This window comes from Carassius gibelio, chromosome A19, assembly GCF_023724105.1.
Source record: "Carassius gibelio isolate Cgi1373 ecotype wild population from Czech Republic chromosome A19, carGib1.2-hapl.c, whole genome shotgun sequence".
NCBI lineage: Eukaryota > Metazoa > Chordata > Actinopteri > Cypriniformes > Cyprinidae > Carassius > Carassius gibelio.
In genome coordinates this window covers 20,947,053-20,969,823 of record NC_068389.1, presented here as the reverse complement: position 1 = coordinate 20,969,823, position 22,771 = coordinate 20,947,053, and the positions used below count along the sequence as shown (strand labels likewise).

The 22,771-nt window shown below is 36.9% G+C and overlaps 1 protein-coding gene across 7 annotated transcripts in view; it reads left to right on the top strand.

Moving 5' to 3' along the window:
- Positions 1–22,771, top strand: part of LOC127935553 (plectin-like) — an 88,022-nt gene that overhangs the window by 13,487 nt on the left and 51,764 nt on the right. For 2 of the 7 annotated variants that reach the window (XM_052533534.1, XM_052533531.1), the window contains exon 1: positions 525–823. The exons of 3 other annotated variants lie outside the window; for them this stretch is intronic. In XM_052533534.1, coding sequence (XP_052389494.1) covers positions 733–823 — 91 coding nt within the window. In that variant the 5' untranslated portion in view covers positions 525–732. Of the gene's footprint in view, positions 1–524; positions 824–11,995; positions 12,293–22,771 lie in introns of those variants that run through there. 2 more of the 7 variants (XM_052533535.1, XM_052533536.1) reach the window with 2 other exon arrangements.

The following is a 22,771-nucleotide window of genomic DNA, read 5'->3' as shown; positions in this document are numbered from 1 at the left end:
GTCCCTAACAAGCCATTATTATTTGAAGTATTTTTCTTGTCTGTTTCACAAAATGTTTTATTTTTTTTATGTTCCACTGTTGAAAGTCATACAGGCTTCGAATGACTTGAGGTTAAGTAAACTGACAGAATTTAAATTTTAGAGTGGACTGTCCCTTTAAGCCTAATATTATTCTCATGTAGATGCCAGGACTCAGTGTATGTTTGTTCACACATTGTTGTTATTGAGTCAGAATGAATGTGAGAGTGTCAAAGTCCTGCTGAGATTCAGTCCTCGTGTTACAGCCAATATTAGCCCTCACTATACTTCCTTAGTGCCTTTCCATTCGTGCTGGTCTGGTCGTATTTGTCTGGCTTCATATTGCTTCATTGTACTAGATCTGATGTCCTTAGAAAGCAGCCTGTTGCTTGTGTCTGTGCACGTATGTTTGTTGCATGTATGCCTTTAAGAGGTGGGACCGTGCTGTGTGTGTGTTGGTATTTCTCAAGCTTGAAGAGGGGAGTGGTACTGGTGGTCTGGAACAAGAGCCAGAACTGTGGGGGAACATTCACTCACACACTTACTCATACACACACACATACTCACATACACAGCCTGGAGAGAGTGAGACTGTACAAACACACCAGTCTGTTCTGACAGACCAGTCGTCAAGAAGGCACATCCGAAAAGGGGCTGAAAGTAAGAGAAGAAGGGAAAACAGACCAGAGATTGAACTGACCTCACTCCAAGGCCATGTCCATGTACGATCCAGCCAGCGTGACTGCTCAAGTAGACGAGCAGGAGTTTGTGCAAGCGTACGAGACCGTCAGGGAGAAGTATAAAGGTACTCGAGCCGTGGCTGTCACCGTCCGTGTGTGAATGCACCATATGTGCGACTGTGATTGTGTGCTGCGTGCGTTCATGTCTGGAGAAGAGGGGGCTGTAGTTAGTCACTGGCTTCGGGTTATAAGTAATTCTATACTGATTGGCACAGATGCGTCTGACTGCAGAGTTGCAAAAGACTAAACCTAGAGGCACTAGTAGCTCTGAAACTTTGGACTGGCATGAGTTCTACAGCCATTTCTGTTAAAACGCATGCTGACGGGTCCATTTCATACTGATTTTATTCAGATGTCTTCAACCCACCTGGTCTGTCAGGGTCTTCAATCGTCCAGGAAGGAACTGACTATAAACATAATGCTTATGAGACAAGTTTGCTAAGTGTTAATCATTGGTTCTTGGAGAATGCATCTCCCAATTTGTGCAGATGTGATGACTAATTTATTGCAGTTTTCTAATATTCATCTTTTTTATATAGAAAGCATGTGATATCAGGCTGTAAACAGGAATGAGCTAAACATTAAAAGCATTAGTATATACACTTGCGTTCAGAAGTTCAGACTTGTAGTCATAATTATTTTTTTTATTTTTTTTAAAGAAATTAATACTTTTATTAAGCAAGGATGCATTAAATCGATCCAGAAGTGACAGTAAAACTTTTATAATTGTTTAATATATAAGACGTCTATTTAGTATAATGTGACACTGAAGACAATTAAAATTCAGCTTTGTCATCACAGGAATAAATTACATTTTAAACTATATTAAAATGTAACCGTTATTTTAAATTGTAATAATATTTTACTATTTTACTTGTTTTTTTTTTTAACTTTATTTAATTAGTGTTACAAATAAGATTGAATGCCTTGCATGGCTCATGTTCTTAAGTGTGTAGTCATCCTCTCCCATAATCCTACTTCTGCCCCATGTGTGCAGGACTGGGACCTGCGGAGAGATCTATAAATATCGCCCCAGTTTATTGTTGTAGAGGAGAACTGGACCCAGACGGCCAGCATAAGTTTGAATGAATCCTCTGGAGGGGTTTTATGTGAAACATAATGTTGGACATAATTGTATTTATACATAGTGTTTACACAAAAGGAATTTATTTCCCTGAAAGTTTACATTTAAAGTATCTTTACTAGCAAAATATAAGTTATGACAAAAACCTAAAAGAGTTTGATTTGTTTCCAGTTGTGCAACTGATTGTGTTAAAAACTCTATGGCCTGAGTTTGTAAAAGTTTTTTTTTTTTTTTTTTGTCTTCCTCTGGACCTCTTCCCTTTTGAAGTGTGTCACATGGTGGCAAAATCTCTCCCTTTGGCACCAGTGTGAGTATTCCATGACCCACTGAGGCTGACCAGTTTTCCCTTTTGGATTGCCTTTTGATTTTTGCGACATTTCTTGATAAGAGGCAGATAGACTAAGAAATACACAGATTGAATTAGAGTGGATAATTTATGAAATTATACTAAGCCAAATCTGAAGCATTAATATTTTCTCAATTGTAGGCTCATTTTAAACGTGCCAGATTATTGATCTTCAGGTGTGTCTTTTTGAAATTGGTTTGTCACCACCATGGAAGCAGTTTAGTACTGATGGATAGAAATGCTGCGTAGTGGATATTTTGGTATCACTTGTATCACTATAACACGGAGGAACTATTTTAAAGCAGAATAAAAGCTGTCCTATGTTTAGATTTGTTTTAATGGAAACATTCACAGCACTCTTCAGATGCAGGATCTGGTTTCATGGCTACTACATCTGCCTCTGAACTAGAAACTGACCTTTGACCCTAGGGAATGCTTGTTGAGCTGATTGCTTATGGTAACCAGGTAAGTCAGTGGAGTGCATCCTCTAACCTTAACCAAACACAAGGTCCCATAGATGACTGTCTTGCGGCTGCTTTTGACCTGGGGTGACCCTGTGTGGTCAGGGAGGAGTAGCTTTTAAAGATGCAAATACCTGTTAAACTCTGGGTTGGCCACATCCTGAATTGGTATGCACGCTCACGCTGAATGATTTAACCTTGGACCCTTGTGTGATTTACCTGATATTACCATGGCAAGGCCCCCTCTAAAGCCTTCTTGGAATTCCTGAAGTACATTAGCAAAGTAAAGAAAAAGGAAATTGTCCTGTATGTTTTAAAACAGTAAGATGCAGTGGTCTATTAAGTATTTGGCCAAGTGCCTTTTTCTCAGAGCAAATCGTTTTAAGGATTTTGCTAATGTTAGATTCAAAATTATAAAACGATAGATATACTACTATTTTGGGGTCTGTGGGAGTTTTACATTCTCACAAGAAGTCTCTTTTGTTTACCGAGGCTGCATTTATTTGTAAAAAAATAAAAAATGCAGTAAAAACAGTAATATTGTAAAAGTAACATTTGTAATATTTTAAAACATTATTTATTTCTGTGATGGCAAAGCTGAATTTTTAGCAGTCACGAGATCATAATAAATTAATTCAATCATAATATATCAATTTGGATATGTTAATATAAAAATATGTTAATCTTGCTTCATTTTTGAATAAAAGTATTAATATCTGTATAAAAAAATTTTACTAACCCAATGCTGTTCAAAATTAAGATTAAAATGATTTATTTTTCTTTTTTATAAATGAAGATGAACTAGGCACTTGTAAAAAATCACATTGGAATCAGTTGATTTAAAAAAAAAAAAAAAAAGGACAATATAGCAGAAGCTCATAATGTGAGATTTCAGTGTATTACAGAGGATCACATCAGGTAATAATGTGAAATAAGGTCAACAGGAACAGGAGTGTCTTTGAAAAAGTTTGTCTGTGCTCATATAACTGGCCAAAAACATGAGCTGCCATTAATTGAGCCACCTTTAGATCGTCCACATATGGAACAGATCTATCCCTTCTGTTCCCTCAGCCAAGATCAGGTTAATGCAACATGATCTTACTTTCCAAAATAGTGTCTCTAAAAAGCCAACCCATAGTTATGAACACACAGATATCTGTGAGTGTGCACAGGACAAGTGTATTTTCACTTATTCTCAGCACAGATTTGGATTTGAACTAATGCTGGTCACACATTTAGAAGTATTTGATGTATATCTGTACAGTATTTGTTACATGCAGTTTCCTGGAAGTATGTCCTGAGACACACCCATGAGTAAAGCTCATGACTCAAATGAAACCCCTATTGATGACACAGCCAATGAGTATTGAGGGTTTACTTTTGGTAATGTGATAATGATTCATGTCATAAAGCATTCCCGTGTGAAATACATGGATCATCTTGGGAAAGTCAGCTCTTTATATTTGGAAACCCATTCTTGGGTACAAAGTCACCCTCTTTGAAAGTGAATGAATTTGAGTCCCAGAAAAGCAGTTAAATTGCATGATCAAAAAAACGTTAGCATAAGATTGAGTATTAACATTAGAGAAGCTTGTAACTGAAAGTGGAAAATGAAAAGGAGCATGTGGGAGTGCAGTGAAATTTTTTCCTGTCCGAGGCCTGCATGCACATCTTAAAGAGGGAAAGTTTGGGTAATGGAAGTTGCGGTGTTCCGAACTGGAATAGAAAGGGAATATTATTAATACACTGTGAAAACTTTTTTTGGAGAGAAAGGCTGGAAAGAAGGATACTGAGAGAAATGTTTTGAGTTGTGGATTTTGTGTGGTGGATGATGGAGAATTGTGCTGTTGCATTATTGGTCATGTTACTTGATAAGCATAATTCCTTTATTAAATGAGGTGCTAAAACAATGCACACACAAACTCAGCGGACATCAGCAGATGCAGTTCATTCATGGTGAATTCCTTGGTGAATATATGTAAGAAATTATAGTCAGAAAAATCCATTCATTTATTTATTTGTCTGTTGATTGAATATTAAATTTAAACATTTGGGCATCTGAATTTCAGTTTCTCCGAATAATGTTTTATTAAGATGATATTAGAATGCTTCTAGTTTTTTGATCAAAGCTCTGTAGTTTTAATGTGTTGGCAAAACATAATGCAATACAATACTGTGATGATTGAGAGAAATGCAAATAAGCACTCCTCTTAAGCCTGATCTGTCATATTTGATTTCATTTTAATATATTTGATATCATTTTAACATGATTTTTTGTTACATGACATAGCAGGCGTTATAGAGTTAACACACATTTACATACATGATTTGTTTCCTGTATGTTTCTTTGGCTTTCTAGTAACTTTAATAAGAATGAAAATGTCTAGAAAGAACAAAAATGTTAATGTGAAAATGTCCTTCACAGCGTTCACATGAGGGATGAACACACTTTGTAGCCAGTATGGGTAAACAGAGAATGTTTGCTGCTTAATTTCTCACCTCTTTGGGATTTATCACAAGTCTGTGGGCAGCACCTTATGTTTTACATTTGTAGATTTTAATGTTTTTAGACCGGCTGTGGAATTCTTTCTAAATTCCTAATGTGTCTTTTAATATACATGAAAGTGACGTGACATTCAGCCAAGTATGGTGACCCATACTCAGAATTTGTGCTCTGCATTTAACCTATCCAAAGTGCACACACACAGAGCAATGAACACACACACACACACTGTGAACACACACCAGGAGCAATGAGCAGCCATTTATGCTGCGGCACCCGGGAGCAGTTGGGGGTTCGATGCCTTGCTCAAGGGCACCTCAGTCGTGGTATTTCCGGCCTGAGATTCAAACCCACAACCCTAGGGTTAGGAGTCAAACTCGTATGCATGTTTTTTGTCCTTCTTAAATTCTTTAGTTCTTACGGCCATGTCTTAATCTAATCTTTGTGTTTTGGAAACTTGATCTTATTTGTTCTGCATACTCACTCTTTCCCCAATTTTTGGAGCCTGAACAAGAAACCCTTTTTTTCATCCTGTTAGCTGATGATTGATGAATGTGCTATCTGTCTGTGTCTCGTTGGCAGTAGTTAAAAAATTTGCTTGGTTGGTGGGGAATTTCTGTCACTGGGATACCAGGAATGTCTGCAACAAACTCCCCATCCGCCTACACATAAACTTGAACCAAAAAAACCTGGGAGCTTCAGAAACATCTCAGTCACTTCATTGAGTTGAGTCATGGGATGTTTAGTCATTGTATAGTACTGTAGATTGTAGCTTTCCTGTTTATGTTGTCGAGACATACCCAAGGAAGATGACTAGGATGAGGTCTATGTAAGATAAGGTAAAGTTTATTTGTACAGTATGCCAACACAGGAGTGTGTCAGATGGTATTTACCAACCCTCTCAATAAAACACCAGTTTATTCTATTGCCCAGCTTTAAACTGAAAATGTGGATAAGTAGGCATTTAGGTATTACAAACATTAACATCATACATGTTTGTGAAGTTGATCTGAAACAACGTATATCGTGAAAACTGCTATATACAAACAAAATTGACTTGACTCAGACTACTGTGTTGTCTAAGGCACGAGTATGTGGAGCATCAGTTTTAGCTTTGATCAGTGGCACGCAAGGCCAGTTTGATGCCAGCAGAGCTATATCAGGTTGCCATGAATGCCATGTGTGTTCATTAGGCCTGTTGGCAGAGTACTGGGTGAGGGCTATTGTTCAGGATGTTCAGAGACTGCACGCAAATCCACTATTGACACATAACTATTAGAAAAGTGAAAAAGAGAAACATAACCAGGCCAAAACCACATTGCCTGTTTTTTTTTTTTTAATTAGTTAGGTTTGTTTAAATAATCCTACACCATGCATATTTATATATTTATTTATCTATGTATTTATTTAAAATCAGGCTTGGACAAAATTTTGTTTATTGTAAAACTATTGAACAAAAATAAAATGATAAAAACATTTTATTAAAGTGTTTGTTATTAAAACTTAATATTTTATTAAAAATAAAATTTTCTTTTAAATATTGTTAAAAACATTGCTCATTCTTTGTGTGACAAGTAAAAAAGACTAAAAACTAATACATTATTCTTGATACACTATCTCTTATTATCTCTTCGTGATAATCACACTAGAAATATGAATCAGAAGAAGACCCCATAATGTTGCCTTGACAAAAACTGACTGACTCACAAATAAGATGAAATTTTGTGGTGAGTTTCATGAAAGGTTGAACAGAAGTTTGAGAATTCTTGGAACTGTCAGCACAGAATTAACCAGTGAAAGTTGACGGATGAAGTGTAATTGAGTGTTTGGCTTTTGTGGTTTTTCGTCTTGACTGATGGCTCAATAACTTATTGGGAAATAAATGTTACTCAGTGAGCACAGAATGTATCTTTTCTGTTCTAAGGGCTGTATTATTTTTACGAGTAAACTTTTGCAAGACATTGTTGTACTATAGGATCAACATCTTGAGAAATTCATTTAAAGGGGTCATATGATGCGATTTTAAGTTTTCATTTCTCTTTGGAGTGTTACAAGATGTTCGTGAATGGATAAGATCTCTAAAGTTACGGAAATACTTTGTTTGGCCTTCCAGAAGAGGACACGACTAGAAATCAGTGGTTAAGTTGTATTTCAACACTGTTCCAGAACAGTTCAACCCAAACATTCAGATGTGTGCAGCACAATTTATTGAGAGCTATTTTCCTCAATGATTCAAACGCGAGTTTTGAGCAGTGTAGAGTAGCACTTGTTGTTTGTCATTTCTCCAATCACAGATGCAGACATGGTTTTGTTTACGTGCCGCGATGCAACGTGTAAAAAGACAGTATAATCCATAATTGTGTCCCCAATGTATGCAACAAATGGCTCGTCTATAATGGGTTTTAATGTTTTTGTCTTGTTGCGCTGGTCTTCTGACCAGGACACGCAACACAGTATTTATTTTCCTTATCTCTACAGAATTTCAAAGACGAGAATTTCAAAGACGATAGATAGATAGATAGATAGATAGATAGATAGATAGATAGATAGATAGATAGATAGATAGATAGATAGATAGATAGATAGATAGATAGGAGCATATTGAAAAGATGCAAAACTCGTATTTGTTGACAGCATATACTGTCTGACATGTATCTAACTCCATTGCACTGTGTGAAGTGGGCCGAGGGGTCAGAGGTCAGAGAGAGAGAGACAGGATGAGTGATCTACATGTGAAAGAGTAAACAGGTCCATGCAAGTTGCTGAATTCTACAAGCTTTTGCGAGGTCACAAAAAATAAGACCCAGGTCAGAGATCATCATGTGACACTGAAGACTGGAATAATGATGCGGTTTTGCCATCACAGAATAAAATAATTTTTTAAAAGTATTTTAAAATAAAAAACGCTTATTTTAAATAGTATTCCACAATATTATAAAATAACTAGAGCTGGTCAAGTTAAAGGGGGGGTGAAATGCTATTTTATGCATACTGAGTTCTTTACACTGTTAAAGAGTTGGATTCCCATGCTAAACATGGACAAAGTTTCAAAAATTAAGTTGTACGTTTGAAGGAGTATTTATGTTCCAAAAATACTCCTTCCGGTTTGTCACAAGTTTCGGAAAGTTTTTTTCGAGTATGGCTCTGTGTGACGTTAGATGGAGCGGAATTTCCTTATATGGGTCCTAAGGGCGCGTCTGCCGGAAGAGCGCGCGCTCCCGAATAGCAGAGCAATGAGAGCACAACAGACTTCACTGATCAGAGCGAGAGCGTCGCGAAATGTCACAAAAGAAGTGTATTTTTGGTGGCCAGGGCAAGACAACCCTGCACAGATTACCAAAAAAAACAGCATTAAGGGACCAGTGGATGGAGTTTATTTTTACAGAGCATCCACGGAGTTGTGCAAGTGTTTGTGTTTGTTCCCTGCATTTCGAAGATGCTTGTTTTACAAACAAGGCCCAGTTTGACGACGGATTTGCGTATCGTTTATTCCTTAAGGATGATGCAATCCCAACAAAAAAGGGTAACGATCGTGTGTTGGAACTGCAGGCGGTGAGTAAAACTGCTTAAAATATCTCTGCCTCCTTGTTAGTGTGTCCCCTCCCATGCCGGAGACCCGGGTTCGAGCCCCGCTCGGAGCGAGTCGTTGCTGCTGCTGCTCTAGTTCAGTTTCAGCCTCGGGATCTGAATCTGGATCATAAATAAACGGCTGAATCTGACTGTTAGCCATGGTTTGTTTTGGATGTTTTTTTTCCTCACGGTAATATCACAGCTTCCAAACGCTCTCAACGCAAAAGCCTACTCACGCTCGTGATTCTTTAGCTCCGCACACACGTCACGCCTCCAGTCGGTCGTGTTTTTCCGGGAAAAATCGGTACAGACTATCTTTCTCTTATGAATATAATAAAACTAAAGACTTTTTGGAGATATGAAAGATGCAGTACTACTCTATAGGTACTCAAGATTAACAGGATATTGAGTGAAAACGAGCATTTCACCCCCCCTTTAACGTGTTATCGCGTTAATGCATTCATTGATTAACGCTGATAGTTATTTTATTGCGTTAATGCAGTTTTTTAATATTATGAAAGTCTGTTGCTCACCGGCACTGCATACACAAACAGACAAATCATGGGTCAAATTATTTAGCCTAAACATCAACATTCACAAACCACTGTCCACTGTTATTTTTAACAGAAAAGAATGCAGCGAGCTCGTAATCGTGACTTTATAAGTTGGAAATGGGAAGTTTCCGATCGCATGTGAGGACAGCAGAGAAGCGCTCTCGCTAATCACAGTGGAGTGCATGGTTTGGTTAACTTTGTGGTTTATTATTTAGAGTTACCACGTCCCTCTCACAATATATTGCTTAACAGACCTAACCGTTTTACCGTTAAAAAATATTAACGCAATCATACAGCACACATCAGAAGTTCTGCACCCCAGCACGGTTAGGGCTCACACTCACTGATCTATATATAACTGAATCGCGCTCTTGCCCACCTCTTCCAACCGAGTCAGGGACTGCTAAACGGAGAGATCACACTAGTCAAACGAGCCAGGCTTTGGGGTTCAAACACGTTCCGGCACGGTTAAGATTGCCTAGTGTGAGCACACCCTAATTATTCTCCCACATCCCGCACACACAAGTCTCTAGCCTCCCATTAAGTGTTGTCCCGCGCTGCTCTCTGCTGCGATAGATCCTGCGATCGTGCAGGTGCTCTGTTTTGTTATTCTTTCAAGGGATGTTTTGATTTTCTCACAGTAGACTTTTTACAAGATGGGCTCCAGTGAATTATTCCAATTTTCTTTGAAAACAGAAGGACTGCAGAGTGAAATACATGACATGAAAGTAGCACCAGTATGTTGTCTTGGATTGCAGTTAATATACAAAATATATGACTGCTCAATGTTGTGAATGACCAATAAGAACATATTTTAATTACTTTTTTTTTGGCATAACTGAGCTAAAGTGTCATTTATACTAACAGAAAGCCATTATACATTTCCTGGACACTTTTATAGTTCCTAGATATGCTTTAATAAAATAGGCTCAAACTGTTCATGAAAACTATGCTGTAAAAATTAATTATTAATTTCAGAAAAATGTTAACTTAAAAACAAGTTTCATTATTCTGCATCTTGACGGGGTGTTGCCACGTAGTTTGTAAAGGTTGGCCAATCAAAAATCTTTAGCAGATTAATGCCTTTAAAGTTCAAATGTCAAGCTTGAACCCCTTGAACTTTACCTTGAACTGCCTTGTGGCTATGACAGACACGTAGAGGTAGAACAAAAAAGGGGCACTGAAAAAAAAAACAAGCAGAGATAGAATAACGGAGTGTGTCAGAGGGAGAGGGAGAGAGAGAGAGCTGCTAATCTCAGGAGCTCCAGCAATAGGCCAGCCTGACTGCTCTCAAAACACTGTGTCATCTAGTCTGTATGGGGCTTTTCTCTATTTGTGTGTGTTTTAGCCACGAGATGAATCGGTGTCCTGGTTTTGATTGTGCACACACATCAGTTATTACAACAACAACAGTCTGATGACAAAATCAAATAATGCTTTGGCAAAGAAGATCTGATCTGATGATGTCATTGGTTTGTCTAGTTCAAGTCTGTCTGCATAATCAAGTAGACTTCCTTGCAGAAGCATTACAGCACTGGAGTAAGTACACTATAGCATGCTTTGCTGAGTCACTGTAGATGTGTTGAATTATGTTTGTGAGGCTTTTGCATTGCTTCATTCATTATGAAAACTAGAGCATGTAATTGTTAATTATCCATGGCATGCCCAGTGTAATGTTTGGAAAGCTTACACTCAACTTTAGACCTCGGCTCATCTGTTTGTGAGTGCATGTGTTTACACGTGAAAATTGATTTTAATATCACACCTTAATTTTGAGCTGACATATGCATAAACAACAGAGGAAGCAATTCACATACCATATGATAATGAAGGGTCATTCTCAGTCTTAAATGGCTTTGCAAGACCTACATGCATTATATAAATGAATAACAGACAGTGAAAGAGTAATGCTTGTTTGATAATCAAAGGTGATCAATGATTTAATCATTCCCATAATCTTGTTTTCACAGGCTTTCAGGAGCCTAAAACAAAACTCAAGCATTTTCGGGAATTCAATACTTCAACTTTATTTGTTTCATTTGTCTTGTGTTTTTGTGTGTGTGTTGTGTTTATTTTAAAATTTTTTAACCTTTTAGCTTTTTATATAAATCTGTCTAAGGGATGTATTTATAGATAAAATGAATAGTTATTATTTTGCACTGGAAAATGCTAAAAATATGAAGCTAAGTCCAGACCACAAGAGGAGGCTTGTGAGAGTTGCTCTTTTGTATGTGCAGTTTTAGCATGTTTTCATTGGACACTGTTGCTGTCATATTGAATTAGAGAATCAGATAGAAAATATGGAAACTAAATTAGTCATAAAAGAGAATCTGTGAGTGCATTTAGCTTAAATAGCATTTGTAGTCATGTTGTTAAGACACCAATCTAAAAAAAAAAATTCAGTGGCTAGATATATTACAGGGAAAGACATAGAAGAACAACTTCCCAGAGTTTTTCTCTCGATTTTGCTTTCTTGTGTAGATTCTATTCTTGTCTTTTAAAATTCTCAACCTCTTTGTTTTGCAGTTCACTTCTTTATATATATTCTCTGTTTTAGTTTATACAATCTGCATCTGTCTCACACCTTCAAAAGTCTCATCAATGCATACAGTTTGTACCTACTCTGCATTCTGATTGGCTCAGGCACCCCGTGGGACCCACGGGGGATGGGATGGGCTGGAGGAAAGAGGGAAAGGAGGAAGAAGTGAGGGTGGGGTACTTTTCACATCGCAGTTACTCTGCAAACAGGGAATGAGTAAGTGTGAGAGAGGGAGTGAGTGAGTGAGCGAGAAAGAGGATCAAAACAGAGAAAGCACACGGTCAGCAAGCAGCATTGCAGGCTTAGCCGAGGGAAGGACAGAACCGAATCCTGAAGTCTTGCAGCGGCGTGGCTGGTGAAATCTTACTGGACTGACCTCGCGCAACGCACGCACACGCTCCCAGGAAACCAGTCTGACAGAATCCAGTGACATGGACACAGCCCGGTCCATCCAACACGAGATCACCTCTCTCAAAGGTACTTACCAATGTGGATCAATTCATAGAGCAAAGAACCGTTGAGTGGTTTAATGGGATGGGAATGGATTTTAAGGAGGCATGTGAATGGCATGCAAAGTTTAGTGAATTCCATTGTATCCTCTCTGCTTCAACTTTGCTATGTTTTTTATGAAGGGAAGGGCCGGGTCTTTTGTGTGGGGGCCCTCATGCTTGAACTCCAGCAGTGCTTGGGAGGTCGTCTGGTTCTTTTTAACTGTGTTGGGAAGCAGCAGGATTCTGCGTCAGCCATGCGGCACATTCGGTGCACTGACTGCAGCATCACCACGGTAACAGGCAGCACAGTGACATGGGACCCCCCCAAACCTGTTCCCAATATAGAGCCGCTTGTGGTGGGCCAGGAAGTTTGATGTGATCGTTGGATAGATGTCTGTTATTCAGTATTAGTTAATGCAGATTCGCAAGAGGAAGAAAGAGGGTGAAGTGTCATATACAGTGTGTGTGTGTGTGTGTGTGTATATATATATATATAGATAGATAGATAGATAGATATTCACTTTACATATATGACACTGGGCACGCTAGCAGCAGTATAAGTTATATAGGTTCGCAGTTTTGTGGTTCTAGCTGTTTTGTGGTTATAGCTGAGTCCTCCTCAGGCTGGGCTGGGGCTGACAAATACTGATTGCTGATATTCAAAGGTCTGTCCATCGGAGCATGAAAGTGGACCAGCACTTCATATCTAGGGATTAAGCCTCTCGTAGCGTTTGGTTACTGGCAAAGGTGGTTTAGAGCATGAATCAGATTTTAGTGATTGTTTTTGTGTCTTGGTGCTACAAGTAACTGAATATTTTTGTTGATTTGTCTCTAGGTTATGTTGTTTTTGAAGGGCTGTCAAAGGCAAATATGGATTCTACTAGAGTCAGAACATTAGTGTTACCTTATGTGTTTTGATATTTGCGATTTAGTAAAAGTACAGTTGTTGGATTAGGGAAGATGTTGGCACACAATGCAAATGTGCTTAGTCATAACTTGAATAGCACTATCTAAGTTTAGTTTGATTATAAGCCCAATTACACATAATTATTATTTCCACATAATTATTTGTACTTTGACTGGTTTATTTGCAAATTGCTGATTTAAAAGTGATTCTATTTTTTCTCATTTTATTTTATTTTGCTCAAGAGACTTTTGTTTTAAATACAGCTATGACTCTTGTGATTTACTCTTCTACATATTTTAAATGGGAGTGCTTGGTCATGTGGTAATTTATTCATCAAGCCAATATAAAAAAGTTAAGGAAGTCCATAACAAACTTTTTGTAGCTTAATTTAAAAAAATGGACTGTGGAGAATGTTTTGAGATCTGAATGATACATCATCACTATGACAAACATCAAACTACTCCCTTTAAGCTACAAGAATGGCAGTTATTCCTCTTTATTTTTGGCTGTTCACATTCCTTTTAATTATTTAGTTTCTCGCCCTTTTCTTCTTTATCTGAAAAGGTTATTCAGTCCCAAGCAGAGTAATTTGTGATCTAAATGTGTCTATTCTGATGAATCACTGGCTGCAGCTCGAGTGTGTTTCAATGGAGCAGCTCAGTATACAGAAAGCCTTCAGCTGTTGTGACCGGAGTGAATGTTTTCTCAATTGTCAGAGCAGACAAAGGCTTCTCACCCCTTCAAACAGTCCAGAGAGTCTTAGTTAATATGCCTGACAGCCTTTACCCTTGTACTTGCCCACTTCATTGAGGGGTCACTTTCTGCTGGACACACTCTTGGCAGACTTAAAGAAGAGTTGGGCGTGATCTACATGCCAGGAATATTAATGGCAGTGGAAGCTGCTTGTAATTTGGAGATTTACACGTAAAAAGATTAAAAAATAAAGCCCTGGTGAGCAAAAGAGACTTCTTTCAAAAACATAAAAAAATCTCACAGACCCCAAACTTTTGAACAGTAGTGTATGTATTAATATTATTTTATTAAGGTAAAAAATTATACAGTAATAATTATGTGTTTAAAATAATACTAAAATCTATATTGAGTACCAGGGAATATGTAGACATCTGAAATGGCTTTTACCCGAAGCAGCTTACTTCTCCGGTGTGCCACAATCACAATAAATTGTAAAATGACTGATGTTTAAAATGAAACTTTTATTCATATTCAAATTGAAGGCATTCATAGCTCTCACTGTTTTTGCTGTGTCCAGTGACCAGCCAAATGCCTCTGCTTTCCCCCTAATTTGCCTCAGATTAATGCTGTACTGGATCCAGACCCAGATTCCCTCTTAATGAGCTTTTGGCCTTTCTACCTTCTCTTTTATGTCTGCTAGATGGTTTTCTTTCACTGCTGCACCATAGAGACAGCATGTCTGGTGCAGGAATCTTGTTGAACCTGGAGATCAAATAAGGTATTGTCAGTTTACAAAGAGTTAACAGGTTGAATTGATGTGCTACAGAGAAATAGTTTGGACGGTAAATCCTGGCTTTATCTACCTCTCTTCATAGAAAAACTGTTGAGAGGATGGCATTTATTTATTGCGTTTTGGCTGTCTGCTCACGTTCATCTTTTTACATGCACTTTTTACTTTAATCTGTCAGCCGCAATAATGTTTTTCTTTCTGGAAATAGATGTGTGTGGAGTTAATAATTTCAGGATGTTGTCTGAGTGCGAGTGTTGTACAGGCCATGTCAGGAATCTTGAATATTGCAGTATTTGCATATGGCTATTTTTGTCTATTATACCGATTAGTTTCACTGTTGTATCACTGACGTTAGCCTTACATCAAAGATCATGAACCTCTAATGAGGAGCAAAACGCTGCTGATAATTTTCCGGTAATTTAATGTGGAAAGATCTGATCCTCATCAGGAGATGTAGATATTGATTTATTTAAAGTCTGTCGTTTATTCTGCTTTAGGAAGGAAAATATAACACAGAGTGCATTTATGGACTACACAGAAATCAAAGAATGTAGTGGTGGCTGAAGGAAAGAAGTCACACCATTGTATTGTTGGAGTTAATAATTGTGTCATCAGGCATTCCGGTCTTTTCTATTCTCTAAGACCACACCCTGCTGTGCCACATTTCAAGCACTATGAAACTCAAAACAGCCCTTATCATAGAAGCTTTTCATTGTATTCCAACTTAACTTTTAGTCTGGTTATAAAACAAAATTACGACTTCAGAATACTTAAAATTCAGCACACATATGCTTATTGCTTACATACGTGTCCTTTTTAAAATCCAGTTCCAACTCATTGTAAATGTATAGATTTGATATGTTCCACAGGATCAAGCAAGTCATACAAATTGAAATGACACAAGCATAATTTTCATTTTTATTTTGGGTGGACTGATTTTTTTTTTTTTAAATCCAGCACTGATCCAGCACTGATCCAGCACTGCCCGAATGCCTCCAAGAACTCTGAGTAAACTGAGTAAATCAAATATTTTCTTTGCTCTTCACTCATATCAAATAATTGTGCCTTTAGTTCAACTCATTTTTCCTTTTTACCCCAGCCAGCTACAATAAAACTGCATTACAAGCACTGTTGCTGATGGTAGGAGAGTTTAGAGAGGCAGTCTTGTGATGGAGGCCTCTATCAGCATTTTCCCTCAATATCATAAGTGTTTAGTAGGCTGTAAAAGATGCTTTTGCTGATCCTGGTCCATATATTCTGACAGTTTAACGTCAGCTTGCTTCAGGAATTGTTTTATTAAGGTAACTGTGAACTCATACCTGCAGTGTCCAGTAGGTGGTACCCTCACAAAGATAATGTCATGGAGCTCCATCTGGTAATGTACACTACTAGGGTGCAGCTGTGGCCCGGTAGGGGGTTTATTGTGTCTAATCAAGGGTTAATGTTGTAAAGTGAACTACCATCCTTCAAGAGAACCTTTCATGCCATGGCTGCTGTTTCCTGAGCTTTATTTTCTTTTGTTTCAGCCGCATTCTGTTCGCTGTCTGTTTTTAATAGTTAGCACATTGAAGGAGCCAGGTCCTGTCTGATGTCTTCAACAACTTTTCCCATAAAAATAGACGTCAGTTTATACGTCAGCAGTCGAGCTAACACCTAAGAACCATTTTGAGTGTGAGGAGAAATTAGCCTCTGAGGCTGTAACCATGAATGTTTAAGCTAATGTTCTCTCCTTTCTCTTGTTTTTCAGGTAAGTTGCTGTTTCTCTCAGAGCTGTAGGTGTGGGAAGCTTGTCTGTCTCTGGTAAGGAAGAGAATGTTTAACAGGAGCCAAGACATTTGACAACGAGAACTTTGGCATCAAACATCTGCTCATCTGGAATGACGTTGGTTTAGCCCTCTCAAAGGGAGTGTAATGAGAAAAGCATGGGTTATTTAAACCCTTTAAAAGTCACATGAAAAAAAAATATTGTGATTATATTATTAAAATTGTAAATATAATATATATTAAGATGTAATTTATTCCAATGATGCTAAACTGAATTACCCCGGTCTTCAGTATCACACGGTCCTTCAAAAAGCATAATATTTTATGCTGATTGGGTGTTAAAGAAACATTTCTTATTATTATAAATGTTGGTGCTGGTAATATTTTTATGGACACAGGGATTCAGTGACTGTTTTACATGATTCTTTGATGAATTAAAAGTTCAAAAGAATTTGAATTTGAAGAATTTGAAATATAAATCTTTTGCAATATTATGCATGTCTTTAAAGTTACTTAAGATCAGTTTAATAAATCCTTGCTAAATAAATGTTACTTTCTATGAAATAGTATCATTAAAACTTATGACAGGATATGGCAATAAGCAAACGATAACATGTTTATGAAACAACCATACACATTAGTTGGTCTGTTTGAAGCCTGGTTTTTATAAAAAGAAAATAAAAATAAGTAAACATCTCCTTCAGAAAATGTCTCCTGTTGCACATTTGCACACTAAGCACAGTCTGTATGGAAATATAAGACCTCTCCCGGACATATGCTTTTAATTCCTCACCATTTTGTTATATAACTGACATTCAGCTCAGTTGGCAGTTAAATTACTAAGCCGAAGGCTCTGTGGCAGTGCCAAGTCTGGTCTGGAAGGTGGTGTGGTACCACATAGTAGTTCAGTTCTTCTCATGAGGATCTTGCAGGATCTGACTCAGCCAGGAACCTCATTGTGATCCAACAGGCGTGAGTTTCCTGTTTACCAGGGTGTTATAGTGGCAAAGTCTAGGAAGTAAATTGGCCTTTTGGGGAGTAATTTAGAAGTAAATTGTCCTCGCCAAGAAACACACCCAAGTTACCAAATGGTCTGATTGTTAATGTTTCTTGAGTTCTGTTACTGCCAGAGGGCACATATTATACTTCTATGGATTTTGTATCAGTGGTCATCGCATTCATAGCTACTTGAATTTCTTGGTGTACTTAGGTCTGTGTCAGGGGTATCGAGTTTTCTTAAAGATATCTCTAAGGCTCCAGCATTAGTAATGTAGTAACATAATACAGTTGTTCAAATTGGCGTGTGGCACCTGTAATGCTGTTGAACTGTTGACTGAACTTTCCCCTCATTCATATCAAGGAGGAAGTTTCTATGTTCCACAAGATGTTTAAATGCAAAAAAGAAAGTGCCATCCTTGACTAGAATATTGGTCTTAAATCCGGGGTGCAAACTAATTTATAGGTCTTTGGTTTCTGAAGCGACATACATTCATAATCGCATTTAGTTTGCAGAATTCACAGTGTGTTGTGGTTGGATGCTAGGACATGTCTATGTGGTTTTTAAGACTTTGCTTAGATGGGACGTTGTGGGTGTTTGTTAGGTTGCTTGGTGCTCTCTTATTGGCCAGAGTAGCCCATGTTCTGTAAGGAAATTCTATGGGATTTTTTGCCATGTTTAATGGTTTGCTAAGCAACAATTACAAGTCAGATTTCTTAGAAAAGTAAAAGCACATCTTTTCTCAATGTGCTATATGTCTTATAACTTGATGCACCACTATTTTAAACTCCTGAACATACTTGTTTTTATCTGTTTACAGTATTTATTGCTGTTAATATTTCAATAATATTTAAATTAGATTGCTCGGAAATCTAGAAAGATTTCCAAAACATAATTAGTCTTTTAGTTGCTAATAGAAAAGTACTCCTTATAAGAAGCTTTGAAGCTGCTGACTTCATCCTATGCAATTATTTAGATCTAGCGATTTCTTTCGTTTTATTTTTAGGTGAACTCAGAAAAAAGTATTACATTACTTCTTTAGATAGTGATGTGCCTGTTCCAGGAAAAAGCCTTAATGTGCCGGTTTGTTTTTCAGTGTTGCTAGAGGCCATGCCACATTTGTCTATGGCCGCTGTTATGGACACCTTCAGTCATTACTCATTGTCTGTATGAGTCATTTTAGGTTGCGATGGCAACAGTCGATGGTTATTGACCACACCCAGCAGGCGCTCAAAGTGCTGACTCACTCGCTCACGTCTGAGGCAAAACAGCGCCCATCTTATGAGGGTGTTGGGCTCGACCTTCCTGCATCCTTTCCTGTTGCCATGGATCTCTTTCTGTTCCTGCTTAGATTATATTAGGTTCCCATCCCTGACATAATGCTCTTCTAGAGAAATACTTTTTGAAATAATGGGGTGCTGTTCAGCTGGAACTCTTAATAGTTAAGACTGAAACTAATTTTAGTCAGTTTAATTCATCAGTAAGGTACAAAAGGCTTTGCTGTATTGTGAAATTATTGCTGAAAGGTGTTTTAGGCACCAAGTTTGTGTGCCATTTAGAATTCATAAAAAAGCCTAAATTTTGAAATAGGAATTGTTTTAGTCATTTGTATTTAGTTTTCATGTTTTATCATATTTGATAAAGTAATTTTTGAGAACCAGGGTAAAAGAAAAATACAATTTCCTTCTTTGTTACAAGAGAATCATTTATAATGTAGCTATGGAACAAAAATGTAACAATCTGCAGTGGGTATTTCAGTGTTTTTATTGTAATAGCTGTTGCTACTGTATATTATTAATATAATGACTTTAATGCTGTTAGTTAAAACACTTTGGGACAAATACATTGTGAAGAAGAACACCTGTTCTTATCTGTCATTGGAAAATTGCTAGATAATTGGGGTGTGTATAGAGTAACACATAATTAATGAAATTTGTTTGTGTTGTGTAAGTGAAAGCGAGTTGAAAAATATGTAGACTGCAAACTCCCTGAAACCATAAATCAGTTTGTTTTCACATTGCTCAATATGTTAAGAATTTTGTTTCAAAATATTGATTTCATTTTAAAGAATGAGTTCCCTTCTGACTAGTTGGTCTTCTTGCACAATGTTCACTAACTTTGTTTAGAGCGTGTGTTAATATATGACAATCTTTGTATGACTGTACAATAGACATTGAGCCTGAGATTTTGTATGCAGTGTAGTGTGTTTCATCAAAAGTTTGTGTGTGAATGTGTTCACATACTCATTGTCCTGTGTTGGAGCTCTTTTCCACTGCTCCATAATGTCAGATTGCAGGGGTGTGTTGAATGGTTTTGGAGAACAACCATGTGCAATAAATTCCACCCCATAAAGCAAGCGTTGGAATGCGTGAGAAGCCCCAGTTGTGATGGGAAACTGGAGTTTTAGGAACACTTTATCTGCCAGAGGCTTTCAATGAGCTCCTTTCATACAGTTTGTTTTATGAACTGCTCTCTACAATGCTCCTTCTATGAGATAGTAGCTCCATGGCAAAGCTACTGTCTGAGAGATGCTCAAATAAGTGTGAGGTCTAAAATGACGGACAGTATCTGTATAAGTGTGCACAACAGCACACTGCCACTCATTAGTGGAGCTTTTATTTTTTGGGTTTATTTGTAAAGATTGTCTAACTGTTTTATGCTGTTGTTGATTGATGAGATATGCATGGTTGAGGCTTTGCAGATCAGTGTGATTTAAGCTCCTTCTCTTTCGGAGGTTCAGACTACACAATGTTTTTGTTTACCCAGCTTCACCCTAAATCAGTTTCAGCATCGGGTAATGACTAACAGATGGACTTGGCTTCTGAGAGACTGTTTCCACTTGCAAAATGTACATTTTTCCTCTTTCTCAAGGGGAATTGATTCTCAACCACACTTATTTTATCTTATTATAAAAACCTTCTTTTTTTGTTGCAAAAATAGCATTTCAGAAGTCTCAACAAATAACTCATATTGTCCATCTAGCATGAATTTTCGTGATTGTTTTCTCTATTAATGTAATGGTACCATGCATTGATGCTAAAACTATGGATATATAACCTCATTTGAATGATTACCATATTCACATATCATGGTATTTTCAGAGTGCTTTAAAGAAAGCTGTGTTATTATAGTGTATTTCTAAAAACATGGTATTGCCATTGTCTTTGGTACTTTTTTGTTGTTAGTATCAAGCTATATAGTGCTGATTTGAAGCTGACATAGGAAGCCTTACTTGTTTTTGCCGCTTAAGGTGGTCAACTAACATGGTCTATATATATATATATATATATATATATATATATATATATATATATATATATATATATATATATATATATATTAGCATACAAAACACAACATATGCTGGGATTTTCAGCAGGGTGTATATTACTTTCTAGCCAAAAATCTGAAATTGTGAAACTTGATGTCTTGAAACATTGATTTAAATGGAAGACAGACTGCTTTTATAAACCTTGTGTAATATTTCAGGGGTGAGTGATAATTCATTTTCTGTCAATGAAGCTGCAATGAATAATCGGGATGTTGGGAGCAACTGGAGAACAGATCATCTCTTCATGAGCTGCAGATGAGGCACAAGAATTTCAAAATTGTTTGAAATCAAGAAAAAGTTGATCTTGCATTTATTACTCTCATACTCTGGTGATAGAGGATTTAGATATGACAGTGATTCCTTTATTTCATTCTGCACTTTAAATGATTTAAAATATAACCAGCATTAAACTCTAGAGGGCAGTGTGTAGTTTGGTTAAAGTTTTTATTACCCCTTATCCCAATATTGAAATTTTCTGACATTTTCTTTATGTGAAACACACTCCAACCTGAGACTAAGAGAGCTTGATGTCATTTTTCCATGAACATTTTTTTCTATGGTCTAACTGTAAACCATGTTTCTTTCCACACTTTTGGAGTAAGGTCTCATATATTTCACCAGATGCTGCAAACATAGGCACCATTGTCTAGATTTCCCTTTGAGAGACTGCCGTAGCTGTGTTTTCCATCAGCATCCATTAGCACATACTGTATGATTGTGTATATATAATAGAGACTGCTAAAGGGAGATGAAGCGAAAAAAAACAGTCCTTTCAGCACTAGAACCATTTACCTTTCATTAGGTTTAATTATGTATTATGAGTTGAAATTAACATCCTCTATTACTGGTGCATGCTTGAATTTAAGTGAGCTTTTACCGTAAATAAACCATATGATACTGATTTATAATTTTGCCTTTGAATCACCACATTCTAAACCAGTGATTCATAAATTGGGGGTGTGTGTAGTGTCTTTGGAAACATTTGTTTAAAATTTCTCTTAATTTTTATAAACTAAACATTAATGTCCATCTATCACACTAAAACAAATACTATTATTTATAAATTAATTATACATTTTTTATTTTATTTAAAAATATATGTTTGTATATTTGAGTATTATATTAGTTATTTTGTTCAATTACTTTAAATAACAGTTTTGTTTAATAAATTAAAACAATTCTAATTGAAAGCTGCATATAGCAACAAGATTATGCTTTTAGCTATGTTTTGGTGAGACTTGGATTTATGATAAGGAGACATTGATTTTTGTAGATGTGGTTTTCATAAATACATTTTCTTGTTTGTTAAACATGATTTGGCGCCTCAGAAATTGGATGAAACGTAGAATATTCCACACAATATATAGCAGCTACTTCATGACATTTTACATGTCCAGCACGCGCTTGGAGTTTCTTTGTGTAAATTAGTTTTTTTTAAGTGTTATTATGTATTCTTCTAAGCACCTCCTTATACATTTTCCAGCCTTGTGCAGATTTGTGCTGGACTCTGTACAAACTTAACTCTCTTGCCTCTTCTTTTATTGACTATGAAACCCCTCGGGTGTAAACATACTGTCTTGATTGTTTGGTTCTGGAATGCCAGAGGAAAAACCCACTTGAAAGTTTCCAATCACAATGTTTCGGCATCCACTAAACTCAATCTGCTTAGTCTGATTTTGACGGCAGCTTAATTTCATAATTTCTGTTGTATTTTATTTTATTTTATTTTAATGCAATGGGGCCTGAAGCACATCTCGTTTTTAAGATCAACATTTTATCGGGAAGTTGAAATAACATCATTCGTTGTTTTGTTTTGATTTGCTTTACTCCTTCCAGATCATGCTTAGGATTTACGATTTTTTTAGTGCTTTGTTCCTTTTTTTAACTCTGCAAAAGGGAACCTGTGCCACGTGTACTACTACACACTGTAGTTTCTTGTTCAAGTCTAAGGAATGATAAGATAAACAGGTTCAGTTGCACTAG